The sequence below is a fragment of the Oryx dammah genome, unplaced genomic scaffold, assembly GCF_014754425.2.
Source record: "Oryx dammah isolate SB20612 unplaced genomic scaffold, SCBI_Odam_1.1 HiC_scaffold_19, whole genome shotgun sequence".
Classification (NCBI taxonomy): Eukaryota; Metazoa; Chordata; class Mammalia; order Artiodactyla; family Bovidae; genus Oryx; species Oryx dammah.
In genome coordinates, this window is record NW_024070203.1 from 27178247 (window position 1) to 27203147 (window position 24901).

Consider the following 24901-nt stretch of genomic DNA (forward strand, 5'->3'; position numbering starts at 1 on the left):
GGCAGCACAAAGATGGGCTTCCCAGGTGGCGCAGTGGTAGAGGACCTACTTGCCAAAGCAGGAGACCAGAGCGCCATGGGTTTCATCCCCAGGTTGAGAAGATCCCCTGGAGGAGGAAATGCCAACCCACTCCAGTATTCTTGCCTGGAAAAACCCAGGAACAGAGGAGTTTGGCGGCCTGCAGTCCATGGGGTCACGAAGAATTGGACCCAAATGAGTGCATACACACAGCACAAAGACAGTAATTCAAGCTGAAAGCTCAGGAAGAGAGTGAAAAGGAGAGAGTCTAAGAACAGGTAGGAACACCAAGATTTCATGGCTGGAGAGGTAAAGCTGGGTCTACCAGGAGACTATGGAGGTGTGGCTGAAAGCAAGAAGAAATGTCAGACATGTTGTCATGAAATTTAAGGGCACATAACAATTCAGGGAGGAGGGAGTCCTCCAGAGTAGCAAAGTCAAAGTCAAAGAAGAGAATGACTGAACAATGTCCTGTGAATTTTTCACCAGGTGTGGAATCTTGGGCCATTTCTGCAATTCATTTGGCTTCAGCATCCTCATCTATGCAAGAATGATAAAGTTCCCACTGTACCCAGTTTTTTTGAGGATACACGGTGATGCAGCCCAAGTACTTAGTACACTGTCAGACATACGAGGCACTTAAAAAGATGCTCTATTCTCAGTGCCCCACATCTCATGGGATGTCAGACAGGTCACGGTAACAAGGAGAAAGGGGGCTGAAAGCACGAAACCACTCGGAACCATCGGCCTGGGAGCACACTATGCATTTTGAAAGTTAGCAACGGAGAGGTAAAACAGACAAACTACAGACTTTGTCTTTGTCTTCCTCCCCTCCCCCAATGTCCCCTTTCTCCCACTTAAATGCAGTTTATAATGCAAATTCCCCAGGGCCTGTCAAAGGAAACTTCTAAGCTTATCTTGGGCTTCCCAGATGGCTCAGCGGGTGAAGAACCTGTCTGCAGTGCAGGGGACGCAGGAGTCGCAAGTCTGAGCCCCAGGTCAGGAGACCCCCTGGAGGAGGGCATGGCAGCCCACTCCAGTATTCTTGCCTGGAGAATCCCATGGACAGAGGAGCCTGGTGGGCTACAGTCCACAGGGTCACAGAGAGTCAGACACAATGAAACGACTGAGCACACATGAACAAGCATATCTTAGTAATTACACAGAAAACTGTGTCAGTAAGGTATTTACCACAGTCATCATAAGTTGGTGATACAGATGTTTCATTAAGAAGAGCAGCTTAAACTCAGGAGCAGTCCCCAAATAAATAAATGTTCTGTAGAAACCAAATCTATCGACCAGTTATTTCAAAATTTTTTCCAACAGTTTTTAACACGATAACCTAGGTAATGTTTATCAAATGAAACGTTCTAACTACATGATTAAGGAGACCTTTGGACAACCAAACTTACTTTCAGGTTAGTTTCGACACTGACGAAATGATAGCCATCAAGAAATTTCCCAGATGGCACAGACTTTCCTGTCAAGGATTAATGCCCTCACCTCCTCAAGGACAAGGGGGTAGGTGAACTGGGAAAACTATATACAACTCGCTTGCTTTTCTAATGGAAAAAATACAGTGCTTTACAAAAACAAATACCACTGATTTTTTTTTTTTCACATCTAAACTATTTCCATCCTTCTAGCATAATTTCTTTCAAAGCCTCTTTGCTTTAGGAATTTTCTCAATGAAGTTCTCAATGTACAAAACCTATATTATAGTCCCTTCCCTATCTGCTTATTTTTGTGTTGTTGTTGTTAAGTCTCAGATTTATCTCAGATTTTTTGCAACTCCATAAACTGTAACCTGCTAGGCTCCTCTGTCCATGGGATTTCCCAAGCAAGAATACTGGAGCAGGCTGCCATTTCCTCCTCCAGGGGATCTACCCAACCCAAGGATCAAACCTTTGTCTTCTGCATTGGCAGGCGAATTCTTTACTGCTGAGCCACCTGGGAAGCCTCATTATTTTGTGTTATATCCAACAAAATCAAGGCTCCAAAGAAAGTCCTAATGGGGAACCTGATTTTCTTACACTCACTTAGATAAACTTTTCCATTCAACTCAGCAGTGGTTGGTGATACAGAAGCTTATCCTGCTTTAGAACCTGAACAGTGAAAGAAGTTATTTCTTGCTTCAGTCTGTATGTGTGAGTGCATGTGAAGGGGAGATGCTAGGGGGAGGGACATACACATGTGGTGCTCTCTCTCCTGATGAAAGGAAAAGACCCGGGAGGACACCGGAACAATGCTCAGTATCATGGAACATTCGAGACCAGGAAGACCAGCCTTCACCACCGAGGCCACTGGAGAGTGCCCCCAGCCACTACATGGCTGCTGATCTAAGGATGGTGAGGACTTCCTGCTTGTGTTCCATGTCTTTCCTGGGTCCTCCAGTCACCCTCCACGAACTAGAAGATCTGAATAACCAAAGGAACAAATTTACCATTTCTGTTTTAACCATACAGAAAGAAACACACTCATTGTTCTTTCCTCTGTTCTTTTTTTTTCCTTTTCTTTTTTTTTTAATTAATTATTTATTTTTTTAATTTTCACTTTACAATTCTGTATTGGTTTTGGCATACATTGACATGAATCCACCACAGGTGTACATGCGTTCCCAAACATGAACCCCCCTCCCACCCCCCTCCCCACAACATCTCTCTGGGTCATCCCCGCGTACCAGCCCCAAGCGTGCCATATCCTGCATTGGACATAGACTGGCAATTCGATTCTTACATGATATTATACATGTTTCAACGCCATTCTCCCAAATCATCTCACCCTCTCCCTCTCCTCTGTTCTTGCCAAGCATCCATCAGAAAGAAAACCTAGTTTATGTAACTATAGGGTCTGAAAAAGAAGCAAAACATCTATTTTGTGAACATTACATTAAAAAAAAATCCATAAGTTATCTTCTAACATTCTGGTAGACAGTAAGTCTGATTTCAGGTCCCTTGTCTTTATATCATTCCATGTGTCAATAGCACAGAATAAGGGTAATTCAAGGATATCAGGCTGGCTGTTTCTCTCATTTATAACTTATCCAACACAACAAAGACCGTGGAATTACGAATAATCCAGTGGTTCATTAAGCTCCTTCTCCTTAGGTTGGTCCATTCAATCTCATCTAGAAGCCTATCAAATTCTCTGTTCTTGCTTTCTCTATAATTCATACAGCTTCCTGTTACTTGAAATGACTTCCTATTACTAAAGCTATCAAGCTGACTTTTACCTTACATTTTGTCACTTATGAGAAAAGTTTTCTGAGCGCATGACAATGACTTCTAATTTAATCTAATGGAAAGCCCCTGTACCACAAGCAAAATAGTAAACAAAACAAAAATCAGTTAGGTGATTCACAGCATACAGAGCACTTTTTAGAATAATTTATATAATTTGATTCTCACTGCCCAGAGAGATTATATAACTTCCTTGAACCAAACACTGAACAGGGGATAAAGCTAAAACTACTAGGTGGCTACCAAGTCTGAAAGCACACAATTTCATACAACTTACAGTTTCATATTGTAAAGCATACAATACAATTTCATAACAGAGGATACCATTAAGCCACTTATCGTGTATTCACCTATTCACCTATAGCCACCCCGTAAAATCCAGATTCTCCAGCCATAGTCTGTTTTCCTTGATTCCCTGCACGTTTACTCTGAAGCACCCAAGAAGGCAGCAGTCAATTGAAAACACCATCTTTAAATTGTATGATATTTTAAACAAAATTATAAACTAGGTTTCATAGTCCATTCTCCCATTTAATTTCTCAACCACCTTGTGCATGGAGATTAAAAGAAGCAATTGGGACTTCCTTGGCGTGCCAGCGGTTGAAACTCTACATTTCCACTTCGGGGACAGAGGTTCTTATTTCCCCCAAATCAGAGGCAGGGAGGTAGGGGAAGAACTAAGATCCTGGATGCTGTGTGATGTGGCCAAAATTTTTTTTTTTTCTAATTAAAAAAAAGCAGCAATTAACATTCTCTCATGAAGCCTCACTTCCTGTGAGGGCGTGAAATTAAGTGCTTTATTGCATTTAATCTGTGCAAAAGCCCCATGAAGTATCATTATCCTCTTTCTTACAAATAAGAAAACTGAAGATTTTAGAGGATAAGTCAGAGGACCAATGTCACAGTTAGGTAGTGGAAGAGCAAGGATGAACCTGTATCTCCTGATTCCAACTGTGGTATTCTTTCCACTACACCAGAGAGATATCCTTTACATGTTCCCTGAAATGCCGTTTATTGACCATTTCTCTACCTTCTTCCATGCAGAGACTTCCCCCTCACTGCTTCTAAAAACTGATCATGAGTAAATCTGCAGTCTAAGCTGGCAAGAATGAAAATGTTTCTCAACCTGAATTAACCAATACCACTTAAGAGTACTGCCTGGCACATAGCAAGCACTACAGAAATGTTAACTAGGCTTACTGTTACTACGGAAAGACTGAGTATCCCATCTTTTTAGTGTAACAGTTCCATATAACAATATTCCTCAAACAGTTCTTTAATACTAACAGAATCCTTCCCTGTGCATGTCAAGGCAGTGTGAAGAGTCACTACTCATTTAGACTAAAATTTTACATTTGGGAAATTTACAATAAGATGTGTGTAAGATCATAAGCATATTTTATAACCAAGACTAGATAAAAACACTCCTACTCCCAAATGAAACTGAACTCAATGAAATACATCTGTCCTGAGGCACGGAGACATCATGAAAAGAGCCCTGAATGACACATCAAAAAACCAAGGTTCAAGTCTCAACTCTTGAGACTGAGCATGCGACCTGAGCATGTCCCTTAACCTTGCGGAGGCTCAGAGTCCATCACATCCACCTTACCTAATTTGGAAGGTTTCTGTGATCATTAAAGAGGGCAGGGATTCCAGAGGGCTCCTCACCCATTACCTGGGGCAAAATAAGTTGGCTTCAGACTCTTTTAGTCAAAGTGCCAGGGGACTGAAGAAAAGAAACAGATTATTTCTAAACCTGGTTTAAGTAAACCATCAACAGCCTGTAGACAAATATCAAATAACTGGGGAAGTCAGAAGAGAAGTTAATTTGCTTTCATCAACTAGGCTAAGTCCTCTAGAACATCTGAAACACCAAACTGACACCAAGAGCACAAATGGGTTTTGTTACAGTTTTACGGAAATTGGATTACAAAGAACTGTTTATGATTAAATCATTTTAAAAAAGTGGCTAGCCTGGAAACCCAGCCACTGAATGTTCTATGGGAAACTGTATTCCATGAGTCGATTCAGAACTCCAAACACTGGGAATGTGTCTTATCTCTTTCAAGCTCCAACAGCTAACAGAGACTCCCTTCTGAACCTCTGAGGCAGATTCAGGAAGTCTCTTTCACTCTTAGGGCCTGTGGCCATTCAGATATGAGATGTCAGATGGGGACAGTCAGGATATAATAACTATATACCACCTTTCACTTTTTGGGGGGAGGGAGGGCCAAAACACATTCCTATTTATAATAACACATCCCTATTTATAATCTCATTTTATCCACAATTGCCCAGTGAAGTATGTAGGGCAAATATTGTGATAACTCCCATTTTAGAAACGAGGAAGCTGAAGCACAGAAGTTTCCGTGACTTGTCCAAGGTCACAGCCTGGCAGAACAAGGACGAGAAGTCAGATCTTTACTTCCCAGCCCAACACTCTTATCAACGAAATGCCAACTGCTGAGAAAGTAGTAAAGGTGACTGTGATTTACTGAGACTTGACTTTTAGACTAATTTCATCTGGCTTTGTGAATTTTCATTAATTTCCTTCTTTTGTGTTGCCTGATGAGTTAGTCACTAAAACCATCAGATCAGAAAGTATAAATTGTCTCATATTATTTCCTCATTGTTACCAATCGATGTTCAACTTTAAGTGTTTCATAATAAAGTGACTCAGAGACTAAGCAAGCCCAATCTGCATTAGTCACTTGTTGAACTGTTACATGAGATTTCTGCAGAAATAAGCATTTACCAAAAAGATGACTAAATTAAGGACAAAAAGTGAATGTAAAACTTACGCATTTTTTCCTTCTAGTTTAAGCTGTGGCATGAGAAAATAAACGTGAGGAAACAAAGCACAAGCCACTTATAAATGGCAATAGGTTTATTCTGAGTTTAGGGGGTTTAGAAGAGTGAACCAATTTAAACACCATGTGGCAGACATTTTCATGATGAGAAAAGAAGTTAAAAGTTAACAGGCCAGAGCGCTGACCCTCGTCTTTATACAGCACTTTTACCTCTCAAGCGCTTTCACACAGGTTATCTCATTTCTTAATCAAGAAATCGCTCTGTGAGAGGTAGCGGCAGATACTACTGAGTTCATTTTGCAAACCTGCTTAAGGTCAACACAACTTTCCAGTAGACAGGTATACACAAAAACACAATAATTAACCTGAATAGTAACACCAAACAATTTACTACTGTAATGGAGATGCATTTCACAAAAGTAAAACATGTTAATTCCATATTTTGGCTGAGCAATACATTTCTATTATAGACAATATCGCATGACATTCTAACTTCACCTATATTATTTATGGGTGCTTTAAGTAATATGGTAAGAATTTATTCCAAGAAAAAAATTGAGGCTTTTTCTGTTTTTGCTGAGGCTTTTTAAGACACAGTGTAACCACACCTCATGAGCCATATTTATTTTCTGATTTTGTAAGAGGGATGCTCTGAATACACCCAGGATTTAGTTCATTTAGGGCTTCGATTTAGTACTTCATGTGGCTTTACTGGCTTCTGTGTCATAGTGGAGGCTAAAATAATCCTCAGAGTGACAGAGAGTAACCTGATGGGTGGAGTGGGTTTGCTCCTTGGTCCCAGTGACATGCCAAGAATCACAAATAGATGAGGCAACTGAAAGGCACTTGAAGCATGTGAGACCCCTGGGTGTCGGTCAAGGGGAAAGTTAAAAGCAAGCAAGTCAGGACGTCTGGAAATCAATTGTGTGAGGCAATCATATTAAATTTATTCCTGGTTTTGCTTCCAATTTTAAGTAACAATGACTTGGTCTTTTTGGGGGGTCGGGGTGGTGGTGGAGCTGCTTTGCACAGTATGAGGGATCCTAGTTCCCGGACAAGGGATGGAATCCTCAGCCCCTGCAGTGGATCTGCAGTGGGAATGCAGTGACAACAACTGGACCAACAGGAAAGTCTTTTTTTTTTTCCCCCCAATTTATTTTGGCACCTGGACAGGGACTTGAACTCTGGGCCTTCATATTAAAAGTCTGATGCTCTGCCAGTTGAGCTATCTGGGCATGGTCTTTATAAAGATTGTTTTCAATTAGAAGATAATTAAATGATTTTTTAAAGATCAAATAAAGAAAAGAAGAAATAATTAAACTGGTGTATTACTCTAGCCTATGAGAAATGTGCATAAGGATTTTCACTATTTTAAAAGAATCTTATAATATGTGACATTAATTTTCCTTTAAAGAAAAAGCCTCAAAAGAAATAAAAATCAAAAAGCTCACGTGATTAAAATATCAGGCTGGTCATGATACAAAAGAATGAAAGTCACTATTGCTAGAAGCTTGATGCTTAAGAGAGAAACAGTAAAAAGAAATTCTCGCTATTTTCTCAATAACAATTCACCGGTCACTGGCTTGCTGCAGGATCAAAGAACTCTCCTTACCAGCACAACTGCTAACTCACATGCATTTACTTTCTCTCCACTTATGTACTTTCTTTCTCTTTCACCTGTCAACAATTTATATAGATTGCACATGTGAAATAGTGCTGATAACCCATCATAATGATACTTTGGAGGAATAAATCCAACACATTTTTCTCTCCCAATTATTTGTTCAAAGGGCGCTAATTAACAAACACTACTTAACAGTGGAAATGGTAACCGAAGAAATATTTCTCTCTGTGCACATGGGTATATAATTATGCTGTTTATTGAATTATCTTGCTTACATCGTTAAGTAGTTTTTGTTTACTTTAGGAAACATCAAACATTAATCCTGAATTACCAAAGTTTTTACTTAGCCATCTATTCCTTGCTATAGCATCTTCATACTACGTTATATAGGGCTTCCCAGTGGGGCACAGTGGTGAAGAATCCGCCTGCCAAGCAGGAGACACAGGTTTGATCTCTGGGTTTGGAAGATCCCCTGGAGAAGGAAATGGCAACCCACTCCGGTATTCTTGTTTGGGAATTCCATGGACAGAGGAGCCTGGCAGCCTGTAGTTCACAAAGAGGCACGACTGAGCACAGAACACACGGCTGGTCCTTATATCTAGTAGGCCCGCTCTGTCATTAACTAGCATGTTAAGGGACACAATCTCTTCTTCATTGCTGCAGACAAAAGTAGACTTACTGACCAAGGGACTTTGTATCCAACTGGCCAAATGCCATGCTTCTCACTGGCTTGGTCCCCCAGATTCCACCCCATCCTTTCCGCTTACAACACTATGAGCACCAAGTTCCCCCCAACATTCTCGCCACCCCCGTTACCAGAAGACTCCTAAGGAAAGAGGGCCTTCCTTCAACGTCTCAAGGACATAATCAACTCTGGCCTTTCCCAATGGTTTCCTGCTGCCTACTCTGCTCTCTAAATGTTAACTCAAATTTCCTCTTCAGATACTGTTTAAACTTGATCAAAAGAAATGACTTTTCCTTTACAGAACTCTCTGAGCAACTTCATAAATGAGCCTTGACAGAACTGTTCTCGCTGCTTTCACGCTATCACTTTTCATTGTTTCCAGAACTCTCTGACCTGCATTTGATCACCCTCACTTAAAAAGAGATTGAGGCTTAAACGGTAGAAAAGCCAGAATTTAAGCAAAGGCTCTTTTCCCTTACTCTGAATTTCTTAAGCATGTTTGTTTTATCTGTGTCAAACTATTTCAGTTAATATTATTTCGTAGCCTACTTTATATACACATGTCAAGAGGCTTTTATATCTTCATTAAACTAAGCATACTATTGGCACTAACTGAACAACTTAATTATGAGATTAATAAACAAGCAGCTGTTTCAACTCCACACTTGGCAAATGCATTCATTTTGTAGTGAGTCTTAGCATTTGGTGATCAATTCTGTGGCTCAGTCTATTCTCCCATCTCTCTTCTGCAGTGAGCCCATGCTCACGAGCACCAAATAGTAGGGAAAGGCCAACATCTCAAGATCTGTAGTACTTACCCAGTATGGTGAAAAGTCTGGGGTGGAAGAAGGCTCCAGTGATTATCTAAAATAAGAGTTTGATGCTAGATGTGGACTATGCCCAATGTCATAAATGGGCAAGAGCTTGCTGTATTAAAGAATATTCACATCATTTAAAGAATTCAAGTGATTAGCTGTCAGCATTGCCTAGTACCACCAAGACCAAGGTGTTCAATAAGCACTGAGAGTTGTGCTGAACCAGGTTTTCAGAGTCTATGTGCTTTTCCTGTCCATACCAATGCTGTGTCCTTTCTGCCTATATTATCCCTTCCTCTCTTCCTTTCCTTCCCCCCACTTTTCTGAAGCAATACCCCACACATGGAGTCTTGTTTGCTTCAAAGAGAGGCTCTGATGGCCAAGCAACTACTGCATGTTTTTAAAAAGAGCTGTTTCTTCCTCTTTCCACTGCCGGAATAATGCAGAGTCTTTTCAGAGGTCTGGCCCGTTCCTGATTTTCTGCACAGAAACATCCTGTAGGTCCACTTCAGGTAGGGGGTTTGAGGTACTTCCTAGATCCCTGGATGCCATGAAATCTGTACCACACACTGCTGGATCCATCATCTCTCAGCCTCCTCCATAAGGAACAGGGATTGAGACAACAGAAGCATTTTCCAAAGTGGGTTCTGTAAAGTATCAGTTCTTCCCCAGAGAGATTTTCAAACAAGTTTAGGAAATAACTAAATACCCTCCTTTGGAGAATCACAATGCACAAAAGCATCTTAAAGGCTTTGGAGTCTTGAAGGAAGTTCTTTTAATCAAACATTCCCCAAACTTATTTGCCCACAAAATCCTTTTTTTCCTATTATACTTACTCACATCCTGATTAATTAGCATTATGGAACGAACTTGAAAATGTCCACAAGAGGCACGTTAAGGCCCAGTACAGTGTAAATGTTTTAGAACTCTGAATAAAATCCAACACTTGATACCTACAAAACACAAAGATTTCTATAAACCACCCATGATAATCAGTCTTAATACAACACAGACCAGAAATTTCACCAATTAGCAGCTATATTACTTGGGAATCTAAGAGTTTTATATCTCAATTCCTTTCTATAGAGGCAACTCAATTAGTGAAATACTATACCCAGATCTGCTCTTTTTGTGTATTAGACACAATGCTACTAAAGACAACCTTAATTTAGGAAGAACTGCAGAGGGAGTTCTAGAGCAATGGAATAGACATTAATTACCAGTAATCACAGAAAGAGACACATTCTGGGGCCAAAAGGCTGAACAGAGAATATCTACATTAACTTTTTTTTTTTTTGGTGGCTGTGCTGGGTCTTCGTTGTTGCACAGGGGCTTTCTCTAGTTGCAGTGAGCAGGGACAACTCTCTAGTTGCGGTGTGCAGTGAGTGACTTCTCTTGTTGCAGAGCATGGGCTCTATAGCACATGGTTATCAGTAGCTGAGGCTCCCAGGCTCTACAGCAGAGGCTCAACAGTTGTGGTGCTTGGGCTTAGCTGCTCCACGGCACATGGGATCTTCCCAGACCAGGGATTGAACCCATGTCTCCTGCTTTGGCAGGTGGATTCTTCAACACTGAGCCAAGAGGGAAGCCCTCTACATCAACTTTTCTCCCCTGGTTAATTACCACATCTGGGCAATATCCCTAGAGATGAAAGGAGCATGTTAACGTGGACGGAAAGGCACCACACGCTGTTCTGGAGAGCTAGTGGAGGGTTTCACAGTACTTTCCCACCTGGTTCTAGGAGCTCTTTACTAATTCCATTGTTATCCCTTACCTGACAAGAGTCATTTCTCCCATGCTCAGGAATCTTCTGCCCCAGTGTTACAATCCCTCCTTCTACCTTTGTCAATGAGTCACAGTGTGAGGTGCATTCTTACATCCAGTCACCAAGTGGTCACAGCCAATAAATCACATCCTCTGCCCTGGAAGTTTCTTCAGATACTATAAATCATTAGCTTTCTCTGTGAGAAAGGCTCCCCAAATCTGGTATAACCAAAAAAGTAACTCCCAACTTACAAGATACCCCATAAGATTTCATGTTAAAGGAGAAGATTTTAAAGTAACTTTAAAATAAGATCTATAAAAGGCAAAGTTTACCAGGTGATGAAGGGTGAAGGGTGAAGAGGCAGTGGGAAGTGATATGTCAAAAACATTCTAAACTAGTTGCATAATGTCAAGGCTGAGGTAAGCTATACCTTTGACCCATCTTGTTCTTTTATTATATCTAAGATTGTGTTGGTTTCAACAACTTGCACGAGGTGTATTTCCACTCTTCTAACTCTCAACATACTAGCTTTCAAAGGCAGATAAAATGTTCATGTTAGCTTATCAAGTAAAAAAGCCACAGTGCACAGGGCATATATCCATGAACAGATTTATAAGGAACAACCCAAGTAAGCTGATCCAGCAACTAATTGTCCCTCTCGTTAGAAGAAAAATAGCCTCCTCCTCTATACTTGGTAGGAACTGTTATAAAAAACTGATTTTAAAAACTGCAAGAAATATGTGGTAGCAATCTGACATAAATGCTTTCAAATCTTAGATAATCTTTAAGATGCATGTAGCACAAAAGAGAGCAGCTGAGGAAGGTGAAGAAAATACAAATGCTCTGGGTTTTCCATAAGGTAAGATATTCAAGCAGCACATACTGAAAGAACCATACACGGGTAAAATCTGACATTTCCTTTAAGATTTGAAGTTTGTTACAGTAAAACCACACAATTAAGTATCATGATAAAAAAAAAAGTATAATGTGAATCTTAAGCTTTAGTTATTTTTACTAAACTCTAGGGTTAGACTGCTCATCAAAAAAGCACAGAAAATGAATATTTCACCACTGGCTGTTAATAATATCAGTAAATAATAGGAACCTCTTAGGCCATTTGTTATTTAGTTTGGCAGGGGTTGGGGGGGGCATCTTTTTTCACTATGAGAATTAAGGTTATAAAAAAGTTACAAAGGCCACCCCCACGACAGCAGTTGGACTCTCTATCAACTCTTATTTGAAAAGAACTTACCTGAGAATCAATCTGAGGACTCTTTGGATCAAGCTGTTACCCACCTTCTGGACTCTGAAGCCCACAAGATGGACTCCAGGTTTAGTTTAAAACCATGACACAAATCCAGAACCACAAGTACACAAGTATTATCACTGCTTATTCGACACATGGAATAAGGCCTCCTGATCATGGAATCAGCTTCCCTGATAGCTCAGTTGGTAAAGAAACCACCTGCAATGCAGAAGACCCTGGTTCGATTCCTGGGTCAGGAAGATTCCCCTGAAGAAGGGATAGGCTACCCACTCCAGTACTCTTGGGCTTCCCTTGTCGCTCAGCTGGTAAAAAATCCGCCTACAATGCGGGAGACCTGGGATCGATTCCTGGATTGGGAAGAGCCCCTGGAGAAGGAAAAGGCTACACACTCCAGTATTCTGGCCTGAAGAATTCCATGGACTGTATAGTCCATGAGATCGCAAAGAGTCAGACATGACTGAGCGACTTTCACTTTCCCTTTCACTTTTCAATACATCAGAGAGTCTCACTTCAAGAGGGATAATCCATGTGACCAGTAAAATGGCTTGAGAAGCAGAGTATCAGTAATGAAATTATTCTTATTAATAAATCATCTACTGCCATAACTTGCTTTACTAATAAGCACAGTTCCTGGCTCATGGCAGGCACTCACATCTGCAGATGAATGAACCCTTGACCAACCTTACGTAGGTTACTCGGCTACTCTACAGACTTTAACCTTTCTATGTATAAAAGCAGGCTTTCTCTGACAATTTTCTCAAATTAAAGTCTTCAGATTGATCAAGGCACTTTGAAACTCTGACATCAAGGAGAAGGAAAAAAAAAAAAGATGCCTCCATTTCATGCAAAAAGTCACACAGACAAGGGAAAGTTATATGTCGTGATCCCCATGTTGAAGCTCATCAGACTTTCATCTTAGATTAAATATCACTTTATCAGGAAGGAGTCCCCTAACCACCAACCTACTGCCCAGAGGATATTATGCTCCCTGAGTTAATAACTCTCCTTAAAAACTTTATTTTCCCTTTGCAGCACACAGCACAACAATCATTAAATAATGACTGTACTGCTCTTTGTTAAATGTCTGTCTCCCTCTCTAGACTTCAGACATCCTGAAGGTGAGGTCATGTGGGCTTTGCTGATTGACCTCCAGATTCTAGCACTGAGAAGTACCTGGCATATAGGTGTTTAGAAAACATGTGTTCAGTGAATGTTTGAGAACAAAAAGCCAGCCAATGGTGCCCTTCAAGATACTCAAATAATAAAAGCTTAGAAAACAAGAAAGGGAACATTAGGTCATCAAAAGCTAATGTTCAGAACATCACTCTGTTCTCAATATGAAACCGAGAAAAGTTTTTCCTTAGCAGTCACAGCGATAAAAGAAGTAAATGGATCATAGCACATCTATGTGCCATTTTATAGCTTTCAAAACACTTTCATCACATGTGTGGTCTCATGACTGAAAATCTCCATAGAGTCCCTACTGAATTGTTTGTGGTTTAACATGTTTTAAAGAGTTGTGACAGGTATATAACCCATTTACCCTGAAGGCTTTTATAAATGACTTACGGACTGTCTGGGAATTTTGTTTTTTTTTTTCTTTTTAGTGTTCACTGCATAATATTCCCTCTACAAAACAGCTGGGATGAAGTCTTTACTTCTTTTCTTTTTTTAAGTTTCAGAGCACTGAAATAAATACTGATTCCAAATAAAAACTTCAAGCATTGTAGAAAATAGCAGCTCTATTTTCTCAAAGGACAAAGAAAGGCGATCTGAGTGCTTTGTTAAAAGCCAAAGGGACTTCCCAGAGATGGCTGGTAAATTGAGCCACACCTTTAAGGTTCCAAAGTAAACTTCGAAAACATTTTCAGAGGTTTATAACCTTCAGAATTCTGTGAAGATGAGAGCAGATGAGAGATCTTCATTTAAATAAGAAACTCCAATGCTCTTTGATGATTAAAAAAAATTTTTTTAAACAGAAAAGACCAGAGAGTAGACCAGAATCTTGGCAAAGGATACAGGAATGGCAGTACTGCAATTCCCAAAAGTCTATGACAGAGCAGAAGTGGAACAGGACTCATAAGGGTTCCTATTGTCTGTATTCTTTCTTAATTGTTGTCGTTGCTTAGTCGCTAAGCTGTATCCAACTCTTTTGTGACCCCGTATCCCACCAGGCTTCTCTGTCCATGGAATTCTCCAGACAAGAATACTGCAGTGGGTTGCCATTTCCTTCTCCAGGGGATCTTCCCAACCCAGGGATCAAACTTGCATCTCCTAAATTGGCAGGTGGATTCTTTACCACTGAGCTACGAGGGAAGTCCATTCTTTCTTAATAATTTGATTTAAAACAATTTCTTTGTTTTAGAGATCATAAACACCTCATATTGTAACTCATTCAGCCAAAATCTAATCCTACATGATTCCTGGATTCCAAAGGAGGACAGGTTAAAGCCAATAAAAGTTTTAATTCAAAGCCCTGAAATAAAGTGAGCAAAGGACTTGTTTTTAAGAAAGATCCTTTTCCACCTTTCTCAGGAGTGTGTTTGGAAATCCAAGTTTGTAATAACACAGTATCTTTACCTCTATCAAATTTTATGAATGTCAAACTGTTTGATACACAGTATCTAATCTGATTAACACAATAATCTTATGAAACAGGCAGGCTAAGACTTTTATAGATGAAGACCATGAGGTTCCAAGAGGTTAAGTTTTTTGATCCATGATCATAACTTGGAAAATGGGAGCCCCGGAGTTGTAACAGTTTCTGATCCATAGACCCTTTCTATTCCTAAAGAACTATACCATTCTGGCCCCTTTCAAGCTGCTGTTCATTCTTTATCCCTCACCAAAACAAGAAATAAAATGGCAGGAAAACAGTACTCCCTACTGTGTAAAGAGTGAATAGTATATAGAGGATAAAATATTTTCCTCAAAATAATGGTCATATCTCCACTATGTCTCTATATGGTTTTAGGTCTTAGAAATCTTACAAAACTATGATTTGCTATTCTTGGTCTCATATCAAGCTTATATAGAGAGCACAACTTTGCGTAAGAAAAAACTGCAACTAAACATGCTTTCTCCTCTTACGAAAGATCAGGGACCTTCCTGACAAGCATTAGAATCACTGAATCCAAGTTGCTCCATAGTGCAGGGTGAGGTTAGGGCTGAAAAGCTGGATGAAACTCCAAGCACCATCTTTCCTGTTTAGTAGGGTGGGGGTAATGGAATGAAGCCTCAAGATGAAAGAAATGCTGTTAACTACTGAATATGTGTGAGGGGAGGGTTGCTTCTCCTTTTTTCCTTTTATGAGTGACTCAGTTTTTTGAAAGTAGGAAAGTCCAATTCTTTCTATAAAAATATCACGTGTATCTGTGAATCCTAAAGTTTAACAGGAAAAAAAATCCACATTAAGTTCTTCAACTTTCAAAATCTGTTTTCTTATCTATAATGTACACTGTGCTGTTTCCTTTGCAAAACATCAAGGTTAAAGCAGAAAAGCCTATCAAATAACCTCCACAGAATGGAAGGGTCAGTGCTGGACCAGCCCATGTCACAGGTCTAACTCCGATCTTTGGCAGCAAATATACTGTATTTATGGGCTTCCCTGGTGACTCAGTCGGTAAAGAATCTGCCTGCCATGCGGGAGACCTAGGTTCGATCCCCCTGGAGAAGGGAACAGCTGCCCACTCAAGTATTCTGGCCTGGAGAATTCCATGGACAGAGGAGCCTGGCGGGCTACAGTCCGTGGGTTCACAAACAGTTGGACATGACTGAGCGACTTTCACTTCACTTCATACTTTATTCTATAAAAACAGCCTTGTTCTTTTAAGGCAGTGATTGTCAACCTTGGATACATAATAGAATGGGTTTTAGAAAATATAGGTGTCCCAATCCTGCTCCAGACAGACTGGTGAAATCAGGATCTCTTTAGTGCAGGGTAGGGACTGGCTGGTTCTAGGGGTCAGCTGGAGTTGAAAATCATTGCTATCAGTTTCAAAGACCATACATGATACCATTTTCATATCTTCCTATGGAAGAAATATTCACAGGCCAAAGACAGTCATGATGGTTAGAAACACAAGAACTGAATGAGTATATTACTTGGATATAAGCAGACATTCTCAAGATAGTCACAAATGCTACACTTAGTAAATATTAACCATCGAAAGAAAAAAAGGAGAAAACAAAATTTTAAAGACAAAAAACTTCAGAAAATGGCATATAATCAGAAACATAACTGTAATACTCACTTAAATATGGCTTAAGCATTAAATCATATTCAAAATTTTCTCTTCCACTGAACAGCAGCTAATCTTGTAAAATATTTGAGTTTTAGAATTTTCCCATAGATATAAGTAAGAAAAAGCAAATAAAGAAACCAGAAGTACAAGACATCCTATTACACAGGTATACGAAATCAGTTCAAAGGGGAGTTTCCACTGCTCAGAGGACAAAGCACTTCTCAGAAACATTACTGCAATCATATTGCTCATTTCTTACTCAACACAGTACTGCTGAAAAGGATGTTGCTATGTTCCCACCTTAACTGCTTTATGTGTTGTTCCTGTGATAGCCGGAGCCAACAGTTAAGTTTGGCTTCTGGAAAAGACAAAATGCCAAGCTGCTTTATTTTTAAACTTGCTCTAAAACGCTTCCCTATTATCTGATTCTATGAATTTTGCAATAGCTACATATTAGTTACAGCTGGAGAATGAGTAACCAAACCTGGTCTAAATTGTATGCTTAAACAAATGTAACGATAAAAACAAGTTCTATGCAGTTTTTAGTTGTTTATAAAAAACTACTCACATTCAAAGGGGGCTTAGACTAATAAAATCTGAGACCAAAGAATGCAAGGAAATCTAAACTGTAATATCCTAATTAAATCTAGGTGACCTATTTAGGAAAATAGTTAAGATTCCTATTCTATGAACTTCCTGATTAAGAAGAGATTAATAGCTACCACAGAAAGGATAAGAAAATATGAAAGGTTAGAGAAGATTTTTGATTTTGTGTTTCTAAGTCAGTCACTTGTAACCAAATAGAACCAGGTGAGTGGTGTAAACTTACATGGTTTATTGTAGATTGCACAGCCTTTAAATAATGGTTTAGTTCCCGATCCATCATTGCAAATTCAACCATTGCCTTATCCATACTGTATTCACTACTCACTTCAGCTGAAAAATAAAAGGGAAGTAAATTATTGTTTTTTACTTAAAATGCCATATCTGGGAAAAGCTGTACCAACATAATTATTAGTCAATGGTCTATGTAAATGATTTTGCAAAAGTATTACATCTTTAAAAATGTCTTCAATATACACCTGGTTCATTCAAAATTTGAAGAAGATGGCCAACAGAAAAAGGCTTGAAGGTGGAAATGTAGACTCAGACACACGAGTCTCAGGCTCTGCCACCTACCTGGACGGTCTGAAATCAACCACTACACTTTTCTCAGCCTCAGTTCCATCATCCATTAAAGCAGTCCAGTTATATATCTGCACATGAACCCCACAGTATCATTAAAGATCAAATAAGGAACATTTTTCACTTCTAGTAATGGTAGGCTGGGTTATGCAGACCAATCCTCCTACTGAAGACAACTAAAATCATAGGGTAAAACAGGAAAAAAAAGAGATCTCCTTAAAAACAAAAGTCACAAGAAAGTAAGAAAAACCAGGGCCAAATCAGAAGCAGAACACAGGATCCAAAGTTGCATACATTTCCCTAGTAACTTGAGGGTCCCCACTCCTCAGAATAAAGATGAACTAGAGTAATAAGCCCACCCTGCTCCTCCAGGCTGTAGGGAAGTTGCCCTTGGCCACTGAGCAGAACAGAGGGCAGAGAGAGAAAGAACAAACGTGTTTCTGAAAAACTGTAACAACAAGCCACAGCAGAAATAGATCCCCAAATGTTTCGGGTATCGGTCAGAGCATGAAACAACTGTCCTCACTGTATTTAAAAATTAAAAAACCCTCAGGGAACAAGAAGGTTACAGAAAGTGACAAGAAGACTAGAAAAGTGAGATAATATGAAAAGTGCTTAAAAGAAACATTTTCCCCAAGCTCTAGACACACAATTTAACAGATCAGGAAAAGATAGAGAACACAGGATAATAAAAAAGTTAGCATTTAAAAACCTGAAAGAAATGCAAATAAAACTGGTGTCCTTAAATCACATTTGGGGATGCACACACTCAAAGACTCTTCATTCAAATACCCTAACTCAGACCAATGTCAGTATTCCTTGTCTCCCCTGAAGAACAATACAACTGTCTAGCTCAAAGTTATAAAATAATGTAAAACCCACTTACATTTGGCTTTTAAGAAATTATTTCCCAGACTTCCAAATTATGCTTTAGTTTTACAACAGTCAATAATAAACACATTCCTTAAAATATCTCCTGGGTTAACATGCTTTTAGTAGATTATCTCTTGGCTTGTAACACCCAGACTTCACAGAATATATGTATACCTCTACATAAATTTTTTGTTTTTCTTTTTGAGGAGTGGGAAGGAGCAGGGTTTATATAAGAAAAAAATTGTATTTACATTCACAAAATTAAATATAAATTTTAAACAAAATGAGAAAGGTCTCAAGTCATATACCAAATAAAATAGTAAGGCTATTCAAAAATGTCCAAACATCAATGAAAGAGACATGTTGCTTAGCTGTTGCTGGTACCAAACGTGTCTCTATTGCCATAATATAGCAACTGTTTGTTAAAAATCATATTAATTGCTCGACGATCAGAAAGAGAATTTTAAACAATCTATATCCTAATGATGATCGGTTGTGACTTCTAAGTATTTTACTGTATACATTTACATTTCAGCAAATTGGTTAGGAGTTTGAAATTGACCTATAATTTAGGTTTTTTTGTTTAAAATTTTTTTTTTAGTTTTTTCTCATTTAAAATAATGAAAAATATAAAAAAAGAAAATCTTTTTAAAAAGAGACAAGTAGGCCCCTGGTTTCACAAAAGCTTTATCTAATTAAAGGAAATAATGGTGCAGGTTTTTTGGTTTGTTTTCTTAAAGAAATCAGTGTATTTTATGTGTAATGGATTCTTATTTTGGGACCACTGAAAAAAGTGGGTAAAGCTGGTAACCTGAGCAAAGACTAACAGCATAAGGTGCTTTCTAAAAAAATTCAATAATTAATGGAAACTTCAACCTAAATAGAAACTTTCTAAAGGATGTATCAGGGGAAAATAAAAGAAATAAAAATCTGTCAGGGGCTTAAAGCAGCAGGAATTGACATCACGTTGGCAACCTTCCTCTGGAAGTGACTTAATTTTTGAAAGCACTTAGAAATGTGCTTTTGACATTCAAGTTTGCAAAGTAAGCAGGATGGTGCTCTTTATTATCAAGGGCCCATGGATAATAGTAAGACTTGAATTAAATAACAATTTAAAATATACGGCAAAGGAGACCTTCCCTGTAAAGGAGAACCTAAGCAATGATGGCTAGGCCAGGATTTGATGGCATGAAGCCTAGGGGAAGCATCTAAGGAGGCCACCTGGGCACGCACAGCCTCCACTAAGGCACAAGAAGGTTGGGACAAGCTAAAGAACCTAAGTGATGAATAGTGCAGCCCAAGGCAACAAAGAGAAAACACAGGAAGACAGCAGGAAGCTACTCCTGAAAAGAACTGAAAGCCACGCCACAGCTGGAAGTGATGCTCAGTCAGATAACCTCAGCCTCAAGTCAATGTTTTGACCTGCTGGAGAAAAGGGCTTGGAGAGATAGGAGACAGTAGATAAGAACTAGAAGAGACTCCCACAACAGCATCTGGAAGGGAGGCCATGAGAAACATCCATATCAGGCAGCTGTTAACCCCCATTTCCCTTATTATACAATAATAACTTCTTTTTTATTTGTGTTCATGCTTCAGAAATACCAGGCAAAGAAAGGTATACGGAATGTGTCTTGTTCTACTAAGGAACTGGGGTGGGGAAAGAGCATAGTGTTGTATGCTGCTGCTGCCGCTAAGTCACTTCAGTCGTGTCCAACTCTGTGCGATCCCATAGATGGCAGCCCACCAGGCTCCCCCTTCCCTGGGATTCTCCAGGCAAGAACACTGGAGTGGGTTGCCATTTCCTTCTCCAATGCACGAAAGTGAAAATAAAAGTGAAGTCGCTCAGTCGTGTCCAACTCTTAGCAACCCCATGGACTGCAGCACACCAGGCTCCTCCATCCATGGGATTTTCCAGGCAAGAGTACTGGAGTGGGGTGCCATTGCCTTCTCCAGCGTTGTATGAAAAAGGCTAAATAAAGCCCCGAAGAACTCAGGAGGAAAAGAGGGATAAACACATGACAGGGAGTGGGCTGTTGACCAAAAAGTGGCTGGGGAATGGAGAAGGGCAGAGGGACTGAGTAGCTAGAGTCCCTTGATCCCTTATTCCACGGTATATAATAGGTACAGCCCTTCCTAAAAACCCACACCAACCAAATCCAACCCACCCTTTAAGGGCTGAGCTCAAGCCCTGCCTACTTTTAAATTCTATCAGCCTAGAAGGATCTCGTTTAATTTATCTTAACAACTGTACTTGATATTTGGCACTTTGAACCATAAGCAATCTTGTTTTCCTATATGAATTTGTCTCATTTTTCCAAACAGATTTTAATCCATTTGAGGGTACGAACAATGCCTTAGTGTTATTGGGATCCAACAAAGGAATATAACAATATTCTTACACAACCATCATATAATAAATTTGAAAATTAAACTTTCACCAAACTAAAAATTATCCTGCCCTGATATTCAACTGAATTCAAATGTAAAATAAATGTATTTGTCTATTCTATCTTCATTGTGATTTTTCCATAGGAAAAAGGCTGGCCCCAAAGCAGGGTGGGGAGCAGGGGCATTACAAAAATGATGTTAAAATTCACTGAATGACATAGCTTGGAGAGGAAAATATTACTGTACCACACCTCTGCAAGCCTGGAAAGTAACTGCAATGATAAAAATATATGTAATAATAATAGCTGTAGCTAATAATTAGTAAGCACTTATAAGCCAAGATGCACTCAGCACACTGTGTTTATATTAAACCTCACAGCAACATTAAGAGAAAGGTAGTTTTATCTCCACTTTATACGAGAAAACTGAAACACCATGCAGTTGAAGTAATAACTCACTCAAGGACACATGGTAGTGAGTGGCAGTCAGGCCTCGGCACGCAGACCTTCCAGCTGCAAAGTATGTACACTCACCTCCCTGTACTAAAAGATGCTTCAGCACGAGAAGGACAAAGCACCTCTAACCTCTCCATGAATATCTAGGGAACAAATCCTGGGGGTGGGGGGACTGGGGAGAAAGTCATGGCCTCCAGCTAGCTTCATCTCAGCTCCAGGTGGCCTGTTCCAGGTAGGACACTGGCCAAGGTCATTCAAATGTGACTGGGCCTAGTCCGGGAAAAGCTTTCCCAAATTCCTTGGAAGAGGAAATCGGTAACAAAGAGAAAATGATCTTGCCCTTATGAAGTTTTAACACTGCTGAAGAGAGTGATCTTTCCCATCAGCAAGGCTAATTGGAGAGGCTTTATAAAAGCAACCAAGTCACCCACTGAATGCTCAGAGAGTAACTAAGTCAGCTCTTCTAGCAGCTGCTAAGTCCACCAGAACCAGGCCAAGAGCACCAGCAACAACAGAGCAGGAAGCGGCAGCCACACCAGGGCAGCAGCAGAGAACTGTTTCAGGGGAGGGAAGAGCCTAGGAAGGCTTCACATGCAGACATACCTCTGAGTGGAGCCCAGGTTCAAAACTATTTCTACTCCAAGCCTTTGAGGGGGATTCCCTGGTGGCTCAGACAGTAAAGCGTCTGACTGCAATGCGGGAGACCTGGGTTGGATCCCTGGGTTGGGAAGATCCCCTGGAGGAGGAAATCGCAACCTGTTCCAGTACTCTTGCCACCGTCCTCCCTAGCCAAGCGGGGAGTCTAGGATTTCTTAGATGTGCCACTGAAAGAGCATTAATGTATTAAAATCAATTCTTGTTTGTGTTAATCAAGTGAGCCTAAGCAATACACTTGAACATTCATTTACAAGCCAATAAATAGGTGGGGAGGTCTCCTGGAGACTTGGTGAGTCCCGTGTAACACGTCTGGCACACCAATTAAGAAACTGCTCCAAGAAATTACTTCAAGAACTAGCTGAAATATGTCCCCCTAACCCTGCCCCTGCAAATTAAGTCCAGAGGGCACAGATACTTATAACTGTTCCTGTAAGTATGCCAGTACAGTGGCTGGCCTCCTGCAAATCCACCTTGTTCACACCCAGTGATCCAGCTTAGCATCCCAAACACTATGGACTGCTAATAAGTACTATAGACTGCTAATAAAACTTGAAGAACTGACCAAGTGTTATGTAGACCAGGAAGGACCACAGAATGAAGCCCATTCTTTAAAGACAGCTTCTGTTTCATTTTCCTGTTCATTGGCAAACCGTAGAAAAATAGTGACAATTGCTGAAGGAGGGCTTCTTTTCAGGGTGAAGTGCTCTGGTATTTATCTAATGTTTATCTGAATGGAGGCAGCTGCTCTGTATATGATTCCCCTAAAGTCACACAAACCTGTAATTATGCAATCTCGGCAGCCGCGCTAATCATTAGACCCGTCACCTGTTACCCAATGTCAGAATGCACTAACAGCAATATTATAACCATACTGTTCTCTCTTGAAGTGTTGGATAAGGCACTGAAGTTACGTTACATAAAGTACTTTAAGCAGAAATCGGTGATGTAGTATTGCAATCAAATTCAACTTAAAATTCATGAAATTTCAATGAGAAGATGATGATGGCCGAGACAGTAACCAAGTATGAAAGCAAAATAACTGTATGAAAACTAGCAATCAATGAGGGTTGTCTCAAAGTGAAAGACTGGGGCAAAATGAGGGAGAAGAGAGAGGTCTCAGGGAGGACAGGAAGGGAGGAGACTGACTGGCTATTTTTACAGATGTCAGCAGACTCCAGTGAGACAAATTCCAGGTCTTCTGTGGCTAAACAATGTAGGTTGCAAGCCTCTAACAATATGGTAATTCTTGATACAGCACAATACGGACTCATGAGTTTATCCAGGGTGAGTTCCAAGATTGTCTGGTGTCTATTCCCACCTTATTCTTCCTTCCTTATTCATCCACTTTCTTGGATACTGGTGACCAGGATAGAGAAGATTCTCTGTCTTGGCTTCCCCAAGTCCAGATGGGCATGATCAACAGACCGGTCAAGCTTTCCTTCCACACTGGCGACCAGTTCAGCAAGAATGGAAGGTGAAGTGATGCCACTAAGAGATGCAGCTTCATGATCAATTACTCTAAACAAGGCCCCTCCCAAGCCACAGCCGTCCTCAGCAGCAGCCTAAGGAACGCACTGAAGAGAAGTAACTTCTCTTCCCAGAGGCCTAGCCCCAAGGTTTGGGAAACACAGCTGAAAAAAGTCTGACAGCACACAGCACCCACAGTCAAATGAGTTCCCTCACTGTCCTTCAAGTCGTCAGTAGAACTGCCTTCAGTGAAACAGACACGAAAAAGCAACTCCTGCCCTCCTCCCTCCCCTAGCACATCCATCCCAGCTCATCTCTAGGCCACCTCCCCACACCACCAGATATCTCTTCTATGATTCCAGCCCCAGGGTCCTCTTCCAGAATCCTCCCTAGTCTCCAGAACAGGACTAAATGCTTCACACCTTCTTGGTCCATAAGACCCCTTTACCTTTACAACAAGGACACATGTGGGTGGGGGGGCGGATGTGTTTGGGAGGCACACCCGCAAGACAAATTTCACCTACTTATCCCTTCCAACGTTCTGCCCATGATTCAACAGCACTTTTGCCCATGCTCAAGTTGTTTCCTGAAATTTTGTCCTAAACAAACAAATACTGCAGAATCAGGTGGTTTTTTATTCTACCAAGTCATGTATAGGCATGTCTGAACAGGAATAAGACCAATTATACAGAGTTGAATAAAATTCAACACCATGCATTTTATTAGTAAAATGCCAAGACAAAGCAGACATTCAGTGTTTTACGGCGGCTGCTGACTCCAGTCCAACGTGAAGCTCACACTCGGAAGGATCTGATCAACGTTCAGCGCCATAAAGTCCATGCGTCCACTTGGCGAGGAGGAAGGGAGGGAGGGGGGCAGAGAAGGGTTTCTGTTTTAAATTTCCTAGAACAGGTGGCACATACAGAAGGGAGATTTTACTTTCTGAAATAGGAAATAGGGAATAAATATTTCCTAATCTCTTCAAATTAAAATTGATTCTTCCATTATTTTGTAAGCAAGAAATATCTTCTTTTTGGATAAACTCAAATAAATGACAGTATAAACCAGACTGCCTCTTCCTCCCTCTGTGGGGGAGAAAAAAAAAGCCCCTTCCTCTTTTAAAATACAGCTCCAACTATCTCCAGCAACATATTAATATATGACACACACACCTACCTCTATGAGTGGGGGTGTGTGTGTGTTTTTCCTGGCAGCCTAGTATTAAGCAATCATTATATATTCATCAAAAGTCAAATTTAATGACTTACTCACTGCTTGAGCAATATTTAATAGAAACTTGGTTACTTCTCACTGCACTGTACTTTAGTCACTATTATTCCTCCTCACAGATATTCCCGTGGTAAAATTAAAACGGAATCCACATTACATAACTGCTTCCCACCAGA

General features: G+C 40.2%; 1 protein-coding gene across 4 annotated transcripts in view; it reads right to left on the reverse strand.

Moving 5' to 3' along the window:
* NSMCE2 (NSE2 (MMS21) homolog, SMC5-SMC6 complex SUMO ligase) overlaps positions 1-24901 on the reverse strand; it is a 232312-nt gene that overhangs the window by 168761 nt on the left and 38650 nt on the right. For all 4 annotated transcript variants that reach the window (XM_040261832.1, XM_040261831.1, XM_040261830.1 and 1 more), the window contains exon 3: positions 17300-17406. In XM_040261832.1, the coding sequence (XP_040117766.1) occupies positions 17300-17406 (107 nt within the window). The remainder of the gene's footprint in view (positions 1-17299; positions 17407-24901) is intronic.